General features: G+C 39.2%; 1 protein-coding gene across 11 annotated transcripts in view; it reads right to left on the reverse strand.

The window, feature by feature from the left end:
* The window catches only part of TBCD (tubulin folding cofactor D), a 254321-nt gene that overhangs the window by 114270 nt on the left and 119962 nt on the right, over nt 1-20089 (reverse strand). For all 11 annotated transcript variants that reach the window (XM_075071755.1, XM_075071752.1, XM_032792732.2 and 8 more), the window contains 2 exons: nt 12965-12994; nt 3952-4037 (listed from right to left, as the gene is read on the reverse strand). In XM_075071755.1, the coding sequence (XP_074927856.1) occupies nt 3952-4037; nt 12965-12994 (116 nt within the window). The remainder of the gene's footprint in view (nt 1-3951; nt 4038-12964; nt 12995-20089) is intronic.

Genomic DNA, 20089 nt, shown 5'->3' on the forward strand with positions numbered 1-20089 from the left:
ATTCCTGCTGCTTCTTTTATAACTCATGACGACAAATGGGGGGGGGACACTGCCACGTTAGCAACAGAAGTCTGGGGGAGGAGGGAGCAACGGGTGGGGTTGTTGCAGGGGCACCCCGTGAATACTGACACGACGCCAGCTGTGCTTCTCGAATTCACTGGTCCTCTCTAATACACCTTGCCCCCTTAATCTAGGCCAGGACTGACTCATTTTTAGAAACCATAAGGGACGGATTGACTCAGTCCAAGTGAGTCATCCCAATTGTTGCTTTGCGTTGTTGCCCCCCAGCCGATTTCAGCCAAGGGGCACTCATGTATAGCAGAGAAGTACAAGAGGGAGAGATAAACGTCATCTCATTGCCATTTCTCGGCAGTAGACGGTACAGAACGACGGTAACCATCTCTGCTCATCATTGCAACAGCAAGTGAATGCTGCTGGGTAAGCGCTGGAGTATCGCCTCTCTCCTCCGCAGCATCCATACACTCACGTGCAGATAAAAAAAAGCTGACGGCTCATTGGTGCGTGCTATGGCGTCTGCCAGGCAACCAGGGGAAATCGGCGCGAAAGGATTGTCAGCTCGATGTTTTCCCAGAGGAAAGGAAATGACGATATTTACCCAGACACCCACGACAATAATGATTCAACCCAGATTCAAAGGGGCGGGGGAGACGTGCGGAACTTATGGATAGCTACGGGAAAGCTACCCACAATGCAACGCTTCAGAAATCGATCAATTAGCCTCGGACCATGGACGCACAACACCGAATTACTGTGCCTAGTGTGGCCGCATGAAATCGAATTTATAATATCAGTTTTATAAAAGCAATTTTAGCTAATTCGATATTATCCCGTAGTGTAGACGTGGCCTAAGTGAAATTCCTCTTAAAGTGATCAGTGCAGCAGCAATTAAGAAAAGAAAAGAGCAGCTACAGGATCTAGAGTGAGCTGTGAAATATTTCGTTATCAGCTTTGTAAGCAAACAAAGTAAAGCAGGACTTTTTAATTTAGAATATTTTTGCCCTTAAGCAAAAGAAACATTTTTATCACCTATGCTTAACACCACACTGAAAGTCACAATGAAAAAGACAGCTGAACCAGAGAGCTTGGAAGAAAAGACAACAGTATAGGCATCAACAAAATAAAACAAAAAGTGAAGAGAAACAAACTTCTCACTACTCCCAAGCCAGAAAAATCTACTATTTCGTTTAAGGCTGTGTACATTTTTAAAGTTTAAAAGTAGTAGGTCACATGCTCTGCGGGTGCAAATTGGTGCAGTTCCACAGACTTCAGAGAATATGATCAATTGCATTTCCCTAGTTTGGTTGGTTGAAGATAGGCTAGCTGGGGGATATAAGCAATGTGTAAAATAAGGATGTGGACTAGGGAAAGGAAAGAGTAGGCATAAGGTGGGAATTATGTACAAACACAAAGAAGGATCACTTAAATGAAAACACAAAACAAAACACTATATAGCCCAAGCAAAGTGAATAGGGTCACAATAAGACGACAGAGAAACATTAAACCTGTTGTTCTGCTTTGTGGGAATTAAAAAGCAGGTACGTGTACAGAAAGTGCCGTTTCCCCATTTGTTTTCCTGGCATTTGGTCTGTAGCTCTATATTGTCTGACTGGGCACAACGCCCCCCATTGTTATATATGTTATATTTTTAAATGCATAATTCCTTGCATGATGTGTGCAATAGCCATTCTTTTTCACCTCCCCTTACTGAGATAGAACAGGACACAAACAGAGTGGGAAAATACAGGGTAGCCAAAACTGCAACATGCTTCTAATTTTAAGATGGCTCTCCATATAGTGCAACAGTAAAGAGGAGTGTAGTCACAGAGAAAAGGGAATACTTAAATCATTACACTGCTAGCTGAGTAGGCTCAAGTCAAGATACAGTGCACATAGCAGAGCAACACATCTTGAAGCAAATTCGAAAAAAAAATATGCTCAATATAAAGAAGTTAATCGTCTACATTGCAACATAAGCCTGTGCTTGAGCCCAGGCTCAAGCATAGCCCCCATTGTGTCTACACGGCAATTGCACTAACCCAGTGCTTGGACCCAGGGTCCCAGGACCCTGCAAGGCTGGAAGGTCTGAACTTGAGTTAAGCCAGGACGTAGGGTCCAAGCCCTACTGCTTTACAGTGCAGATGCAGCCCCACTTGACTTGAGTCCCGGGAGTCAGCCAGAAAAATCCCACAATTCCATGGGACAAGTTCCTTAGTCCTCTCTATCCCAACAATCTGCAATCCAGTCTTTTGAAAACGAAAGCCACCCTCACTTCGCGAATGGCAGCAGTCTGGTTAGCATTAACGCATTCTCTTCTGATCACCAATCCACAAGCACACTATCATAAAGCCTCCTGAGTTTGCAATGGAGAGCGAACCGACCAAGTCTTTTGCTAAGCAAGTTGCTTCAAATTTCCTGTAACATCAGGGTGGGCAGCAAAGTTTTCCCACGGTGCACCATGGTCCTAGGACTAGAGCGACCACTTTTGGGGGCTGGGGACAAAGGGGATGAGGCGCTAGCGAATCTAGCATATGGTCACTATAACTCAGGTCTGTGTATTGCAACATGGAGGCCAGAGCCCTAGGTTCGAATACAGATTAGAAAAGTCTTAATGTAGGATTAAAATATAATGTAGATGCACAAGCCTAGGGCTTCCTAACATGGGTCAGCTGACTCAAGTCCACTAATCCTGGGCTTACATTGCAGCGCAGACACACCCTGAATCTTGCCAAACTCGGTCTTGATACCTTCTGGCAGTAAGTTCCATAAATTAAGTTTGTACTGGGAAATTAATATTTCCTTGTATCAGTTTTAAATGTGTTGAATGTCCCCTTACTCTTGTATTAGGAGAAGACTAATAGGAGACCCTCTCTAATCCATCTCCTCTCTAAACTAAACAGTCCTGGTCTTTCAATCTCACTTCACAAGGAAGTCTCTGTGCTACCAGTCATTTTTATCACCTGACTTTGAAACCCCTCTATTTCCGTGCTAGCAGTGTTTTTACATAGGTTACAAGAATTGAACATAGTATTCCAGCTAAAGACACACCGTTGATTTACAACAGCATTTTAATTATTTAAATATTATTCTCCATCCAATTCTTTATACAGCCTACACAACAACATTTTCTTTGCTTTTTCAACTACTGCTGCACACTGAGTCAAGATTTTCAATGAGCTGTCCATTATGATGCTCTGGTCTTTATCATTAGTGTTTACAACTAATATAGAAATTATAGCTTGTCTATATGGCAAGCTACTGCACAGCAAGCCACCCTGTGTATCTAGAGTACCAGCTTACTGCACAGTAATCTCCTATGTGGACACTTCTACAGCACAGTGAAAGTCTCGGAATTCAGCTTAGAGTACTGTGTTTTGAAGCAGTAGCATACTAAGCCACAGTCCAAGACTTTCACTCCACTATAGCAGTGTCCACACAAGACACTACTACACAAGAAGCTGGTGCGTTGTAGATTCACACACTTGGCTTCCTCACAGTAACTTTCCACGTAGACAAGACTTCAGCAACTATTACTACTTTCAAAAGGCATTACCATGCATATGTCAGCAATGAATTTGTTCTCCTATCATGCCACCCACGCACCTAGTTGTGTTAGATTCCCTCTAAGTCCCTCATAGTCTACTCAAATCTTGACTAATCTAAATAATTTTGGGTCACCTGCAAATTTTACCACTTTGCTTGTTATCCCCTATTACTGATCATTAATTAACACTGAAGAACTCAGACCCAGTTTAGAACCTTGGGCCACCTCACTCAAACTTTTGCCATGTTCTGAACATAATCTGTGTTCACAGATAGGAATAAGAAAAATTAGTTTTCTGTTTATTAAAAAGATAATATTATAAAGTAATAAATTTCTATTGAATTAAGCAAGCACTTTAAGTGTAGGAAAACTAATGCATAGGAACTTACCTTATATTAAGGAAACAATTAACTCTGTTACCAACAGCAAAATAATCAGCTGCAGTCACAATGTCAATACCATGTGGAAAAGTCCCCTATCAATATTAATAGAAGAGAAAAAAATATAATGACTGATCAAATTTAGTATTAATGGTCAATAGTTGAAAACATCACCTATACTAACAGGCATCACCTATACACACTAATTCCTGATTTTGTGGAAAGTATATCTATACAAAAGAGATATCTGATGTGCTGAACAGTTGACTCTACTTAAAAGAGGATGGCCAAGCGACAGAGTAAACAATACCAGGCAGTAAATTTAATAATATTAAAGTATCCTTTGAAATGGTCAATTTAAAATGTTTTTAAAATATATTTTGGTGTGGGTCCTCAAGTTTGGATGCTTCATATTTGCATTTTTATAGCTTATTTCCATGTTCCTTAAAAGTGGCATAACCGGCTTTGGATATGTGGCCAATTTCAACGGAAACCATGTGTGTATCCAAAGTCAGAATAGAGCCCTAATTGTTGGTAGATTCACTCTGAGGGTGAAGGGCCTGCACCAGTATGTGGATTCATGATGTTTGTTTCCTTTGTTTTGTTACTCATCTTTTTCACACCATGTGTATCTATCTAGACCTATACCTCCAGCTACACTCAGAACAATACAGACATTGTAACAAGATGCCCACCACTTTATAATTTAAAATTTCTCCCCTAAACAACACTGTATATCTCAGATTTATCTACTTTCCCTGAAATAGATTTATCATCTTAATCTTGCATTGTAATGGCATCCAATTTATCCATCACTGACCAACCAAGTATTTCAGACACCTCTTCCATTTGGCCTTGAAGAAGTTTCCTTCCCCCAACTCACTCCCTTTGCCATCTGCATTCATTATGATTTGCTTTCCTGGTAGCCTCTTCACATTGTCTCTGATGGACAGAAATAGTTTGTGTGCAGGAGGCTACAGTAAATTTCTTAAATAATAAATTATAATGGAAAGCTAACAGCATTACTTATTGTGGACCTATCTATTAACACTGCTATAAGAAATAAAGTCCCTCCATCTTCATGCTATATAAACTTCATGTGTTAAGAATGTGTTAAATTTTTTACAACATCCAAAATGATTCTATTACAGCAAATTTAGTAACTTACAATGTGATCTAGGTCTCACGGCTAAGATAACATAGTGGAGAAAATATGATACAGTGACACAGAGCAGTTATATCACACAGATCGATGTGTAACTTCTTAGGATTTCTATCAAACTGGAAATGCCATAGTTTTACTAAGTATAATCTGCATCAATCAGGATGCACAGTAAATAAATTCATATCAAAATGTTTGTGCTGAAATTAATTTTAGAAAAACAGTAGGATTGGAATATCCAATAACACAGAAAATCGCTTAAACAGCTTCATCTCTGTGAAAGGATTTATTTAAAAAAAAAATCAAAGGTGGTATTAGAAACTAGGAACAATGGGCTCAACGCTGACAGGTACTGATTGCCTCCACAATGAACTAAACACCCTCATTCCTTTGTTATCAATTGGAATTGAGGGGACTGCTTGTCACAGTCATGCCTAATTCCAGAAAGATAATTAACTACACCTTTCATTGTAATTAAGTGGTCACAGAGGCAGTGAGCATTATTAGAGGGAGTAGATATTTACATTAAAAACAAATTTCATTATAAACAAGAGTTTTTCCTTCAATTACTTGTTCCACACTAGCAATATTTCATTTCAAAGTAGCAGCTGTGTTAGACTGTATCCGCAAAAAGAACAGGCGTACTTGTGGCACCTTAGAGACTAACAAATTTATTTCAGTATAAGACAGAAGATATTTATACATACAGAGAACATGAAAAGGTAGAAGTACCCATATGAACTGTAAGAGTCCAATCAATTGAGATGAGCTATCATCAGCAGGAGAAAAAAAAGCTTTGAAGTGATAACTAAGATGACCCATAGAAGGTGGGAGGAGAACTTAACATGGGGAAATAGATTCAATTAGTGTAATGACCCAACCATTCCTAGTCTCTGTTTAAAACCTAAGTTAACTGTATCTAATTTGCACATTAATTCGAGTTCAGCAATCTCTCTTTGGAATCTATTTTTTGAAGTTTTTTTGTTGCAAAATTGCCACCTTCAAGGCTATGGCTACACTGGCACTTTACAGCGCTGCAACTTTCGAGCTCAGGGGTGTGAAAAAACACCCCCCTGAGCGCTGCAAGATACAGCGCTGTAAAGCCTCAGTGTAATCAGTGCCGCAGCGCTGGGAGCGCGGCTCCCAGTGCTGCAAGCTACACCCGTAGAGGATGTGGTTTACATGCAGCACTGGGAGAGCTCTCGCCCAGCGCTGGCGCTCTGACCACACTCACACTTCAAAGCGCTGCCGCGGCAGCGCTTTGAAATTTCAAGTGTAGCCATACTCTAAGTCTGTCACTGAGTGGATAGAGAGGTTGAAGTGTTCTCTCACTGGTTTTTGAATGTTATGATTCCTGATGTCAGATTTGTGTCCATTTATTCTTTTGCGTACAGTCTGGTCTGGCCAATGTACATGGCAGAGGGGCATTGCTGGCACATGATGGCATATATCACATTGGTAGATGTGCAGGTGAATGAGCCCTTGATGGCGTGGCTGATGTTCCACTCTATGCATCCAAAGACGTGAGCTGTAGCCCACGAAAGCTTATGCTGAAATAAATTTGTTAGTCTCTTAAGGTGCCACAAGCACTCCTGTTCTTTTTACTAGCAATATTGTTACTATTACAGAAAATAATGTTGTATAAATCTTGTATATACAGACATATACACATCACACAAATATAAAGTTTTACATATAAGCAGAATCAGGTTTTCAGATCATATGAAGGAACAACATCCAGTAGAGACTGTGTAGGAGAGGACAGGTGGAAAGAAAATCACCACATATAAAAAAGTAAGAGTTATTTACTAATCTCCATTTATATTTCATGCGTTTATCCTTAACTAAAGAAAGTTTTCAAAGAACCCACCAATTTTTCAACCAATTTAATTTCATAGTACCAATCACACTTCTGATTGTGCTATGCAAATGTATTATTGCTCTTTTCAGAAGACACCCATAACATATGATTATGCATGCAGTTGTCAGCTGTAAATTCACTGCCAGACGTGTCTAATTGCTCAGATATTCAGAATTTTGATTGGCTGACCCTGATTTCATTTAGTATAATGTTATGATATAAAGTTATATTTCCTGATGGAGGAGACAGTATCGCCTACTCGACCAATAATTAAGGACAAACATAAACTAGCCAATAACCAAACACACTACACCCAGTTACAAAAGGGATAGGTCACATGATATGTAAACCATGAATGCTGTGCAGGAAGTACAGGTTCTGGGAAATCTGGACAATTTCTTTGGTTTGCATTCCTTCTCCACTGGGGCTACAGGAATGCAAAAATAATCTTGAAAGTGTCCATTCTGCCAAAGAATTTTTGAAAAGTGCACTCAATATTAAAATTAATTTTGTTTAAAACAGTGCTTCTACTTTGATTTATTCTTAAATATATTCTGGGACTTTTTAGAGAAAAAAAATCTTTCACCTACATGGAATCTTTAAATCCACCGTGACAGTGAACAGCAACATATTTGCTGTGGCATGCGCACATATACTTCTCTTACCTCCAGGACAGGACACATTACAGAGCTAATGCAGTCAGGAACAAGAAAGCAACAAAACTGCACTTTTTTTCCCCTCATCTAATTATTAAACGTATTAATGCTTTGGATGGAGAATAAGTACTTTACTTCCCGCCTACTCAGAGAAAGGATGTCTGCTGCATAATATTATACAGAGATAAAGAGATATAATGGGTGTATCTGATGGTTTGAAGTAGCAATTCTCCTAGGCAGCAAGAAATGGTTCACTACTCCTCCCACAGGAAGGTGAGTCACAGATATTGTTCCATTTCACGGTCAGGTTCTGTGCCATGGTAAGTTACTATTTCATTGTAGATCCCTCCAGAAAATGCCAGAACATATGCAGTATCTGTTATCTGTCTGTGCACTAGCTAAATCTGTAATGAGTTCAAATGCAGACAGAATGTATCAACATACACCTGGCAATGACCTTTTTTGCCTATAGATTAATTTGGGATTGAACCTCTTTGACTGACCTATAAACCAACCTATAAATCTTTCATTGAATGAAAATGTGTGACCAAATATTGATTTAATTTGCCCACATCTTTAAAAAACAAAGAAATAATGCTAAGATTTGCAATGGGAGCTCTTACTTTCTGGATGTGGCGTACATGTAAGATGCATAAACTGTCATAGGGGAAATTGAAACTGGTTTAGTAAATTTAGTACTAGGGACATGAAAGTGTCAGATAGTGTAAGCTTGTGTGTAGTTCTCTTGACCTTCCTAGTGTAAGGGTGGAATAAAGTTGACATTTTCAGAAAAAGGAGCATAAATGAATACTTAACCTACAGGCCATTCTACAACAAATTGCGTGGATGTGTGGTTCTATCTGTTCAGCCTCAGTTGGTTATAATGTATTGAAAACATCTAGCTCTGATAGAGAATATCTTGAAATCTTGATATTATGGATAAGGCAAAAATAATTTTAGCCATTTATACAATCACTTCCATTATAAAATACGTATGCATAATCAAAATTATCATCTCACCAAGACAAGTATGTATTTTCTTAGCTTCAGATGTTGACAGTTCATATACTTTTTTTTTTTTTTTTTTTTTTTAAAGCAGCACTGTCATCCAAAGTTTGTTGGAATTTCCTGGACACTTTTGAGAAGTCATTTAAACAAACCTGGCTCATTCATATATATGCAGGCTGGCTTAAAACCTGCAGCATCTTTGGGCTGCACCCCACCTGATATAAGCTCAAATCATAAGGAGGTGTTTTATTGCTTTATCCAGTACCACATGATGTGGAGGCAGTGTGAACTGCTCTGCAACGACTAGACACCCTCAAGAATCAAGGAAATTGGGATGTCCTCCTGTTTTAGCTCAGCCCTAGCTGGGCCACCATCACAAAAGATACCCACCCTTGAAGCTTTCCTCCACTATTATCCTAACTTCATCCTAAAACATACATCAGTTCTGGACACATTCCTTATTGCCTCCCTCCCATCACTAGGGGAGTGAATACCCAGCTGGCGTGACAGAGAATCTGGGGCAGCTGGAGTGCAGAAAGCCTAACACTGAAAACTGACCTTAGAATAGGGGCCTTTTTAGAGTGACCAGATGTCCCAATTTTATAGGGACAGTCCCAATATTTGGGGCTTTTTTTTATATGGGCTCCTATTCCCCCCCACCCCGTCCCAATTTTTCACACTTGCTTTCTGGTCACCCTAGGCCTTTTGCATAAGAACATAAGAATGGTCATACTAGGGCCTGGTCTACACTACGCGTTTAAATCAAATTTAGCAGCATTAAACCGATTTAACCCTCCACCCGTCCACACAACAAGGCCCTTTATATTGATATAAAGGGCTCTTTAAACCGATTTCTGTACTCCTCCCCAACGAGAGGAGTAGCACTGAAATCAGTATTGCCATGTCGGATTAGGGTTAGTGTGGCCGCAAATCGATGGTATTGGCCTCCAGGTGGTATCCCACAGTGACCATTGTGACCGCTCTGGAAAGCAATCTGAAGTCAGATGCACTGGCCAGTAGACAGGAAAAGCCCCGCGAACTTTTGAATTTCATTTCCTGTTTGCCCAGCTTGGAGCTCTGATCAGCAGCGAGGTGGCGATGCAGTCCCAAATCCAAAGAGCTCCAGCATGACCATATGGGAGATACTGGATCTGATCGCTGTAGGGAGACAAATCTGTTCTATCAGAGCTCCATTACAGACAGATGAAATGAGAAAGCATTTGAAAAATCTCCAGGCTCTGATAACAGAGGCACAGCACAGTGCGGTGTGACAGCATAATGGAAAGCCAAAGAATCAACGGACGCTTATGGAGGGAGGAGGGATTGAGTGACGACATTTACCCAAAATCACCGCGACACTGTTTTTTGCATTGGGCTCTCAACCTAGAATTCCAATGGGCGGGGAGACTGCGGGAACTAGAGGAATAGCTACCCACAGTGGCACGCTCCAGAAATCGCATGTTAGCTCTAATGCGACGCACACTGCCAAATTAATGTGCTTAGTGTGGCCGCGTGCACTCGACTTTATACAATCTGTTTTACAAAACTGGTTTATGTAAAATCAGAATAATCCCATAGTGTAGACATACCCTAGGTTAAATCAGTAATTGATCTAGCCCAGTATCCTGTCTTCTAACAGTAGCCCGTGTCAGATGGGTTTGCAGCCCTGACCATATTGGCTAATAGTCACTGATGAACCTATCCTCCATGAAATTATCTATTTCTTTGTTGAACCTAGTTATACTTTTGTCCTTCACAACATCCCTTGGCAACGCGTTTAACAGGTTGACTATGAGTTGTGTGAAGAAGTACTTCCTTATGTGTGTTTTAAACCTGCTGCTGCCTATTAATTTAGTTGTATGACTCCTGGTTCTTGTGTTACGTGAAGGAGAAATAACACTTCCTTATTCAATTTCTCCACACCACTCACAATTTTACAGACTTCTATCATATCTCCATTAACTGTCTCTTTTCTAACCTGAACAGTCCCAGTCTTTTTAATCTTTCCTCATATGGAAGCTGCTCCTTACCCCTAATTATTTTGCTGCTCCTCTCTGTACTTTTTTCAATTCTAATATATCTTTTTTGAGATAGCGTGACCAGAAGTGCACACAGTATAATATGTATAATATGGATTTATGTAAAGGCATTATGACATTTTCCCTCTTATCTATCCCTTTCCTAATGGCTCTTAAATTAACCTTTTTATTATCATTTCCACTGCACACAGCAGATGTTTTCAGAGAGCTATTCACAATGACTCCAAGATCTCTTTCTTGTGTGGTAGCAGTAATTTTAGAACCTATCATTTTTTATGTAGAGTTGGGATTATGTTTTCCAATGTGCATTACTTTGCATTTATCAACACTGAATTGCATTTACCATTTTGTTGCCTAGTCACCCAGAGTTGTAAGATCCTTTTGCAACTCTTTGCAGTTAACTTTGGACTTAACTATTTTGAGTAATTCTGTATCGCCTGCAAACTTTATCACATCACTGTTTGCCCCCTCCCACTTTTAAAAGCGATGGCCCATGCCCCCCTGACCCTCTCCCTGCCCCTCATCCCTGCTTCTGATGAAATCAAATGAAGGCAAGATGAGACCATCATTAGCTACATGTTGCTTTGACCTTAATACAGCAGCCAACACATACCCAGTACATATCACATTTACACAAACTATAAGGCCTCTTTACACTGCCAAAATGGCATAAAAGAATCTTAGTAAAATGAGAATCAAGATAACATCATGCAATGAGGAAATACCATACCAATGAACACCCCAAATAACCTTTTAATAAGATACTGGAAATGTGATATGGTGAGAATGCAGAGTGCCAGGAGTATATTGGCATTACAAAATAGTTTAAAATCAGGTTTTTAAGGTTCTGTGCTTCTTTACCTACATGACATCACTAACACCTATATTATTGTATGGAACTCAGCTCTCTGCTCTGATGTATATGTCAGTGATGTCAGCCCTTTGAGGAGAAAAAAAAATATCATGAGGGCCTGAACACAGACTCCTGCAGATAAGAAGCTTCTCAGACCACGTTTAAAGCCCTTGTTTGTTTTTTATATATCATACACCTGATTTGCAATCTCAAAAATTTTGTTAATGTATTTACACTATTTTAGCACTGTAAATGGGAAATAATTGCATGGCTATTTTTTTTTCCTCTTTCTTCTAGGCCTCAGGCAGAAACCTTAGCAGTTAGTGTATTCAGCACGCAGATGAAGATGTTTTTAGTTAGTAGTTTTCAACCTGGGGTCAATGGACCCCTGAGGCAGTTTCCTCTAATTTTTTCCATCCATGTGTGGAATGAATTTTGTTATGTGCACCATATCGAGATAATGTGCGGATGCACGCCACTAGTAGAAAACAAAAACCTACATATAATATATATTTTTAAGAAGTTATCATAGGGATAATTACTCCAGCCAGGACAGGTGGGGCATTTTAGAACTCACTACTCAAAGAATTAAATTTAAACATAAGAGAAATAAAAATTATAAAATGCATAGACCAGTCAAAAAAAACAAAACAACACTCTGACATCAGTGTCCCTCTCCACACCCCAATTCTGCACAGCAAGCAGGAGGCTCCCAGGAGCAGCATGGCAGTTGGGGGAGTGACACCTGAAGTGCACGGCACTTGATAGCCTGCTGGGTGGCCACCCAGCTGCACAGCTTAGAGGGAACTTAGCCCTGCGGGTCCGCAGACTATGTCTGGGATTTCCAGCAAGGTCTGTCCCATTTTTTTTTTTAAGGGTCCGCAAATGAGAAAAGGTTGAAAAACCACTGTTCTAAGTCTTTTATGCCGTGAAATATATGCCTGTCAAGTGACATGGAAATAAAGTGGACTTTTCTACTTGAGCAACTCATACTTCTTCAAAACTAATCAATTTCTTGGAAAATTCAGATTATGGTTTGAGAAAGTGTATAACCTACTGGACAACGCACAGGACCAGAAGTGAGGATTCATGAGTTCTAGTCCTAGCTATGCAATCAAATTACTGTGAGGTCTTATGTAGTTCACTTAACTTACCTTAATGTAAGTTAAGGCATATTGTGTGACTTCACATCAAGGTTTTGCTTTTTAGAAACAACTTGCTAAAAGGCTTCAGGAACTAACATCCTAAAAGCTCACAATTAAGTTTAAAGGGGGAAAAAGTAAACGAGAACCTGTGGTTCAAATGACGAAAATGTGTTACATGATTGTTTTGAAACAGTGTTCCCCAAATTTGGTTGTTCTTTTACTCATTTGGTTTTAGGAATTAGATGTTACAATGTATCTATAAGAAGTTTGTTTAATGAAGAATCAGACGTTACTATACCTGTCTTCCAACATTCTCCTGGAAGGCAGCCTAAAGAACAGAGAGAACAAACATCAAAAATGAGTCAGTTTGCTTTTTGATAAACACCAGAGGATGAATTCAAAACAAACACACTGCAATATAAATGCCCATGGCTTTACTTTTCAAAATAAAGTCAGCTTTGTTAGTTGAATAGGCCCTGAAGGGTTGGGGTTTTGCAGTTTTTTTTTGTTTGTTTGGGGGGGGTCACTGATGCTTTATGTTCTTATGCTCTTTCAGATCTGTCTGTTGCATGACAACAGTTTAAGAATGCAAGCTGACTAAAACAATCACACCCATAAGAATAGCCTTTGATTCCTAAAACAAGGCTTCACAGTACAGTCAAAAGTCAGTGCCCTTTGACAAAAGGAATCAGGACAGCTCTGTCTTTTTTAGCTGTTTTAGGAAAGTTTCAGGTATCTTCCCTAAAGAATCTTAGGCTATGTCTACACTACAGACCTTGCAGTGGCACAGCTTTATGCCAATGGTAGAGAGCTCGCTCGTCGGCATAATTAAACCACCCCCAATAAGCACTCATAACTATGTTGGCGGGAGGTGCTCTCCCATCAACATAGCACTGTCCGCACCAACGTTTTTAAACTGGTAAAACTTATGTTGGTCAGGGAGGTGGTGGGGGTTCCACACTCTTGACTGACAACAGTTTTACTGACAAAAGTGCTAGTGTAGATACAGCTTTAGATAATATCACAGTTATAATGCCTTGTTTATGGGATGTATAGGCTTGGAAGGATTTGTTTTATCAGTACATGTTGGTAAATGTCAGTTTCACCGAACACACAAACCAACAAAAATTTCCATCTATAATAATTGAATTTTACATATAGACAAAGAGAGAAAAATGATGCTTGAGAACTTAGAATTTGATTTAAGGATATTTACTTCATATATTTTGACATGTGATGTTGGCAGTTTGTGTTTTAACAGTTATAAAGGTTTCATTCTTTTAATCACAACATCAACTGTCATTAAATAATTGTCTGACCCCCTCATTGCCTGACACACACCCCATAATTTTTCACAACTGTGAAAATTTAACTAGATATAAATAGAAAAAAATGTTTACAAATAAACCAATATTATCCATCAAAATTATAAAAAATAAAAATCTAATTCTGCAAAGCTCAGTTAAATACAACACTTGGAGGCTGTTGAGAGCAGCATGATTGGGATCCTACTGCTTTAGCTGTTTATTGTTGAGTACTGAACACTGATATTCGAAACATTCAAGTGTGAAAGCATGTTAAAATATCAGTCTCTGAGCTTGTAAAATTTGAAGGCATCTTAATTGATGTACACTTCTTATGCCTGGCAATAAACAGATCATAAAGAAAACAGAATACATATAATTAGAGCACTACATATATATCTGCATCAATGCAGTATATAGTTCCCCATATAGTATTTACTTTTTCCAGTATCTTTCCCCACAGCCCCTACCCGCTAGTCTGGAGTAGCACTGTCCCTGATATGTACTACATAACAATTTCTTTTTTTTTTTTTTAAAGGGGCAATTTTGTTTCAAAAGTAAGTAGTACAAATACTGGTAAAGGTTTTCTAAATTGTTCGACAAAAAGTAAGTATCACTATTATCTGGATACTGATAACTTCTCACTCATTTATGTAATAACACTATGTTTACAAACAATTTCTGGGAAGAGACAGCAGCAGCCAGCTGACAACTGATGTCCAAAACAATGGGGAATTTTGACCAAGAACACGGGCAAAAATCCTATTCTTATAAAAAAAAAATACCATGGGATCTTTGGACTGCCACAGACAGAGCGCACCTGTTCGTAAGGTTCCTTCCAAAAGAAACAGAGTAAATACTCAACTCTGAAAAAATGAAAGTTTGAGTTAGCTTGCTTGGATGTGAACCTGTTAGTCCTGGGGGAATTCTGTGTCAAAAAATTAAAAATTTTGCACACAATATTTTAAAATTCTGAAAAATCTGCATATACAATTTGTGAAAATAATGCAAAACATCATGCCAGTTTCAATTATTTTGGTAATTTATTTCAAAATATCTTTTAGCAAGTATGTCTAGAACAAAAAAGATTCCCCCAGGAATAGAAAGTTAAAGGAACCCCCCACGAGAACGCAATTTCTGTTTGTTATGCTTTTGTTGGGTGCCTCAGTCTGGATGTGTCACACGTGCCAGCTGGGCACATCTTGGGGGTAAATTCTGCCCCTCTGGTCTTTTAGTCGATTCTCATTTTTTCATTCTGCCCCCGTAGGGTTACCCAGAGGTTCCCAAACACAGGAGACTGCTGGGAGGAAGGGTGGGGGGAGTAGGAGCTGGAGGAGGGTGTAGCTGGAGGGGTCTGTGTGTATTGGCATAAGGTATTCAGGAGGTGCTGGAGGGGGTACTGGGGGTATTGGAGGGAGTGCTGGAGGCAGCTGCACAGAACCCCTCAGCCCAGACACTCATACCTCCCCCTGAACCCAGTTGCAGGGGCCCCCCAGCCAAAACCCCCACAGGCCCCTCCAGAGCCCAGCCACAGGCCAGCCACCTGCAACCCCTCCCCCCAGAGATCCAGAGTAGAAACAGCCTGATGCTGGTCCAACCAGGCTTGTATGGAGTTTCCTGTGGTGATTTCAGTGTTGGGCTGTGCAGAGCTGATGCTGAGCAGGGACTCCATCCCCGCTGGGCTGGACACTCCACTCATTGTGGGGCCACGGCCCATACATCGGCTCCTTCCTTCAGGGCATGCAGAGAACCTCCAGCTCCCTCTCTCTCCCCTCGACCAGTCTCCTCTATTTGCTCACTGGGAAGCCAGGCTCTGCCGGGTCCAACAGCCCCTACTGGGGACCAGTAGTTCCTCAGCATCAGTTCTGCAGGAAAAAATGAAGTTCTGCACAGAACATTAATTCTGCGCAAATTCTGCATTGCGCAGTGGTGCAGAATTCCCTTTGGGGTAACCTATGGTTCCAAGGAATTAATATAAGCCACACAACGGGTGAGAACTCATAGCACAGGGATGAGGTAGCAATCTAAATGTATTGGAGAGGCCCCCGGTGTAACTTCTTATAAAGCCCTGAGAGCATGTCTAGGTTATAGCGACTTTCCAGGGCAGGAACATGGGCTATAGTGCTGCCTGACATCTTTGCACAACTGCATGTTGTAGCCCTAATATTGACAAGCTTCTTCCACCCTCAACTTCTCCTCCAGTAGGGATATAAATATTGTTTTAAAAAGTTAAATGTTTAAATGATTAAAATTATATCATTTAACCATTTAACTACTGGGGCCAGGGCCACTCCAGCCAGTCCAGGGCTGGTATCACTCTAACCAGCTGGCTGCCAGCCAGAGCAGCTGGGGTTAATGGTTAGGGCAATTAACTGGCAAGACTAATGCTCACCAGTTAACCTGTAAACCGTTTACTTTTTACTTCCCTATCCTCCAGCATATTCCTAAGCCATGACCTGCAAGGATGTCCTCAGAAGACAACCGACAGCGGCCTCTCTCAGTACCTGAATCAGAGTAATTCTTCCTGGTCAGATACAGAGCTTTTATAGGGCTCCTTTACACACTGCTTAGGCCCTTTTCCCTGGCATAAAAGGGTCTGCAACAGGGATGTGGCTCTCACCCTTAATGCCTGCACCCCTAAGTGACTCAGCAATTCAATCACTGACCAGCTGCATTATGATTAGAAAGTGTTTTAATCAAGTAAGTAGCAGATTATCCATAAATATACAGGACCAAATTCAGTAATAGCAGAGTCTGGGCATCTGTATTTTTAAGATCTATAGTACTGACTTCAGTCTGGCTGAAGCTTTTTTGTTTTATTTATAAAATACCTGCAATTAACAGCCAACCAGCATTCTAACTAACTGTCTGGGTAAGTCTCCATTCAGTGTAATATATTGTAGTATAACCATAAACTAGTCATTAATGGAAAGACGAATTTTACACTGAATATAATATGTTAGCCAGATAGCTATTATAAGTGAAGCCTTTACAGAATAACCATCCTTAATGTACTGTACATTTTTATATTCTGCTATTGTTTTACTTTTGCTTTGTCTATATCAGTGTAAAAACAACATGCAGATGAAAATCTAAACGGAATTCACTAAGTAAACATAGCAGAAACATCATTCGTCTAACAAAGTAAAATATGTCTTCTATAATGAATAAATTGGTTTCATTAAATATATTAATTAGATAAACTGAAAAGAAATGTCCTCAACAAAAGATAGTTTAGTAAGAGACTACTAAACTTCATAAATGCCTTACTAAGGACCAGTTCTGCCTTCAGGTAAACATGCACAATTCCCACTGACTTCAAAAAGTATTCTTTTCATATTTCTTAGTCTAGATGTTAGCATTAAGAGTTTGTTTTATTGTCCAATGAAACAATGTAACATTTCAGCCCAACAGCCTTTGAAAAAATGTATGTTTCAGCATATTGTACAAGCATTAGACTCTATAAAGATTACAATTTGTAAAATACCTAAACATTTGCTTTATTTGCCACACACAATTCAACAGCTCATTGAAACTATCCATAACCGTAAGCTAAATTTGGTTAAAACTATGACAGCCAATTTCATTTGCGGGGAGTGGTTATTTAGGATTAATTTTTATTTTTTATTATTTTTGTATTTGTGTCAAGTTGAACCTGTTTTAGCTTGAACTGTTGGCAAGTATCCAAAAAAGCCAATGAATACTTTCGTACCTGCTATCTTTTGTTAAGTCTTCAGGAAATGTGACTCATTTTAATGAAAAAATACTGTCAACAGAATTCAAAAAGTCAAAAGAAAGCAAGCCATGTTAAACAACGATAGTCTCCAGAAGTTTATTTCAACTTCATATTCAGAAACCACCTGGCTACTATCAACATTACTGCATGTACCTTTAAAACGAGCTTTATTTTTCACATACTTCTGGTTAAATTGTGTCAGCACTTCCACTAGATAGCCCAATTTCTGCGGATCTACAAAATTTGGACTCAAAAATTAAACCTTGGTATACATCATCTCCCTTGGGAAATATTTTTCCATTTGTTTTTACCAATATTAAAATTAAGAGGGTCAAAAAAATCAGATTCGTTCAGATGCTTTTTTATGTTCTAACTTAATCACACTTTCCCACTGCCCAGCAGCAGTCGTACAGCAAGAATCCACACGTCTATCAGCATGCATGACTAGGGCTTAAAAGAGAGAAAAACATATATAGTATGGGTACACATAGATACATATAGGAAAGTAATGGGGACACGTCATCCAATTTCTCATTGTTTTAAAACTATCCCTGCCTCCCTACCTAATTATTGTTTCCTTTTAAATTCCTATCATTTGCTTTTTCACCTAGTCTTCCATTCCCAAGTTAGTTACTGGGAATGGGAATCTTTACCATCTCCTCCCCTCCAGCATTCTTATCCCCCTACAATAGAAAAAATAAATCAAATTGCTATCAACCCCATAGAAGCTTTAAAGCTCTAAAGGTCTAATATCTAGTGGGGAATTTTTAGGTCGACCTAGTAGGCAGCAGACTCCATATGGCTTCCTTCTCTTTAAGTTCAAAGCAGCGTCTGTTGCATGCTCCTCCTAAGGTGAGGGGTAGGGAAGAGCAATTTAAGACAAAAATTGAATTCTTTATGCAACAGTGATTCTAAGCAACAGTTAAATGCTTCATGTGACCACTCTCCAAATCTCCAGGATAGGTACTGACCTTGGGCTGGCAATGATTGTTGGCATGCATCTAACTGCATGATGAGACTTAATGTGGTCTTGAAATGGTTCCACTAAGAAACAACAGTGGGAAACGCAGTCAGCCAACCATTCTACACAAACTTCTTGAACACAATTTGATCTAATTTGTTGATCTCAAGGAGACAAAAGGAGATGAATTAAGGGCTTTGGTACCCTTCAAATAAAAAAATCTAAATTGTGAAGTGCTTCCAAAGAATGGACATGAAGGTATTAGAAAAAAAACTGGAGGAACAGGCCACTGAGCTGGGTATAGGGGGGCACCCAAATCACAGGCTTTTTTTTTTTTTTTTTTTTTTTTAAAGCCACCACAGCCCAGCTCATGGTAAGGGATCCAGACACACCAGAATCACTGGTCAGAATCACATCGCTCAGAAGTGTGGATTTTTCACACCCCTGAGTAATGTAGCTGAGTTGACCTCACTTTTTAACATACACCAACACTTCTCTCACAAATAGAAGTTAGTCCAATAAAAGAGATTACCTCACCCACCTTGTGTCTCAAGAAAATATTTTTCAGCCGTTTCCTAATTCAAAGCAGAAAATGCTAACAGAAACACCTAATTTCAGATATACTAAAAAGCTATAATAACTATACGTTTCTAGTTCACGCAATAGAGCAATCCAAACAGTGAAATCAGTGATACCAGTCCTTCCTTAAACTAACCACTGATACAAAAGGAAGAGGAGAGCTAATTTAAAAAACATGCCAGGTGGTATGATCAAGACCCCAAGTTAAGCAAAAGAAAGGGCCTTTTAATTACACCAAGTTAAAATTGGCAAGAAAATAACAGAAGTGGAAATATACAAGTTATGAAATGGTCATACTTTTTAAAAAAATTCTTAATTCAGCACACTATAAAAGCAACACAATATTCTGAATGACTTTCCGTAGATACTATTTTTTAAATTGAAATACATTTACAGAGCACACAATTTAATTTGTTTTGAGAGAGAAATATGCTTCATCATATTCCCACATTCTTTACAGGGTTTCCAATTTGAATTGACATTAGTAACATATAAATCAAACAACCCACCTTATACATACCTTTTCAAAATGATACATTTGTATACTTTTTTAAACCCACTAAACTTAGATACTAAACAAATCCATTGCAGTTCTAGTTCTGCCTTCAGTTTATTAAAGAAATTCAAATTCTATTTATGTATTTGTTTTGTTGTTGGTTTGTTTTTTGTAAAAGCTTAAAAATGCAAGAGTTTCAAGAATCTGCTTGATATCAACTAGAGCATATTCATAGACATTTGCCTCACCGGTGACTATTTTCTAAAGACTTCCTCTTAAAATAGTTTCAGTTTTCTATGAGAAGCAATTCTTTGGTGCAATGAGGAGTGCAGCTTGGGTGGGACTTA

The sequence above is a fragment of the Chelonoidis abingdonii genome, chromosome 13 (assembly GCF_003597395.2).
Source record: "Chelonoidis abingdonii isolate Lonesome George chromosome 13, CheloAbing_2.0, whole genome shotgun sequence".
NCBI classification, from domain to species: Eukaryota; Metazoa; Chordata; order Testudines; family Testudinidae; genus Chelonoidis; species Chelonoidis abingdonii.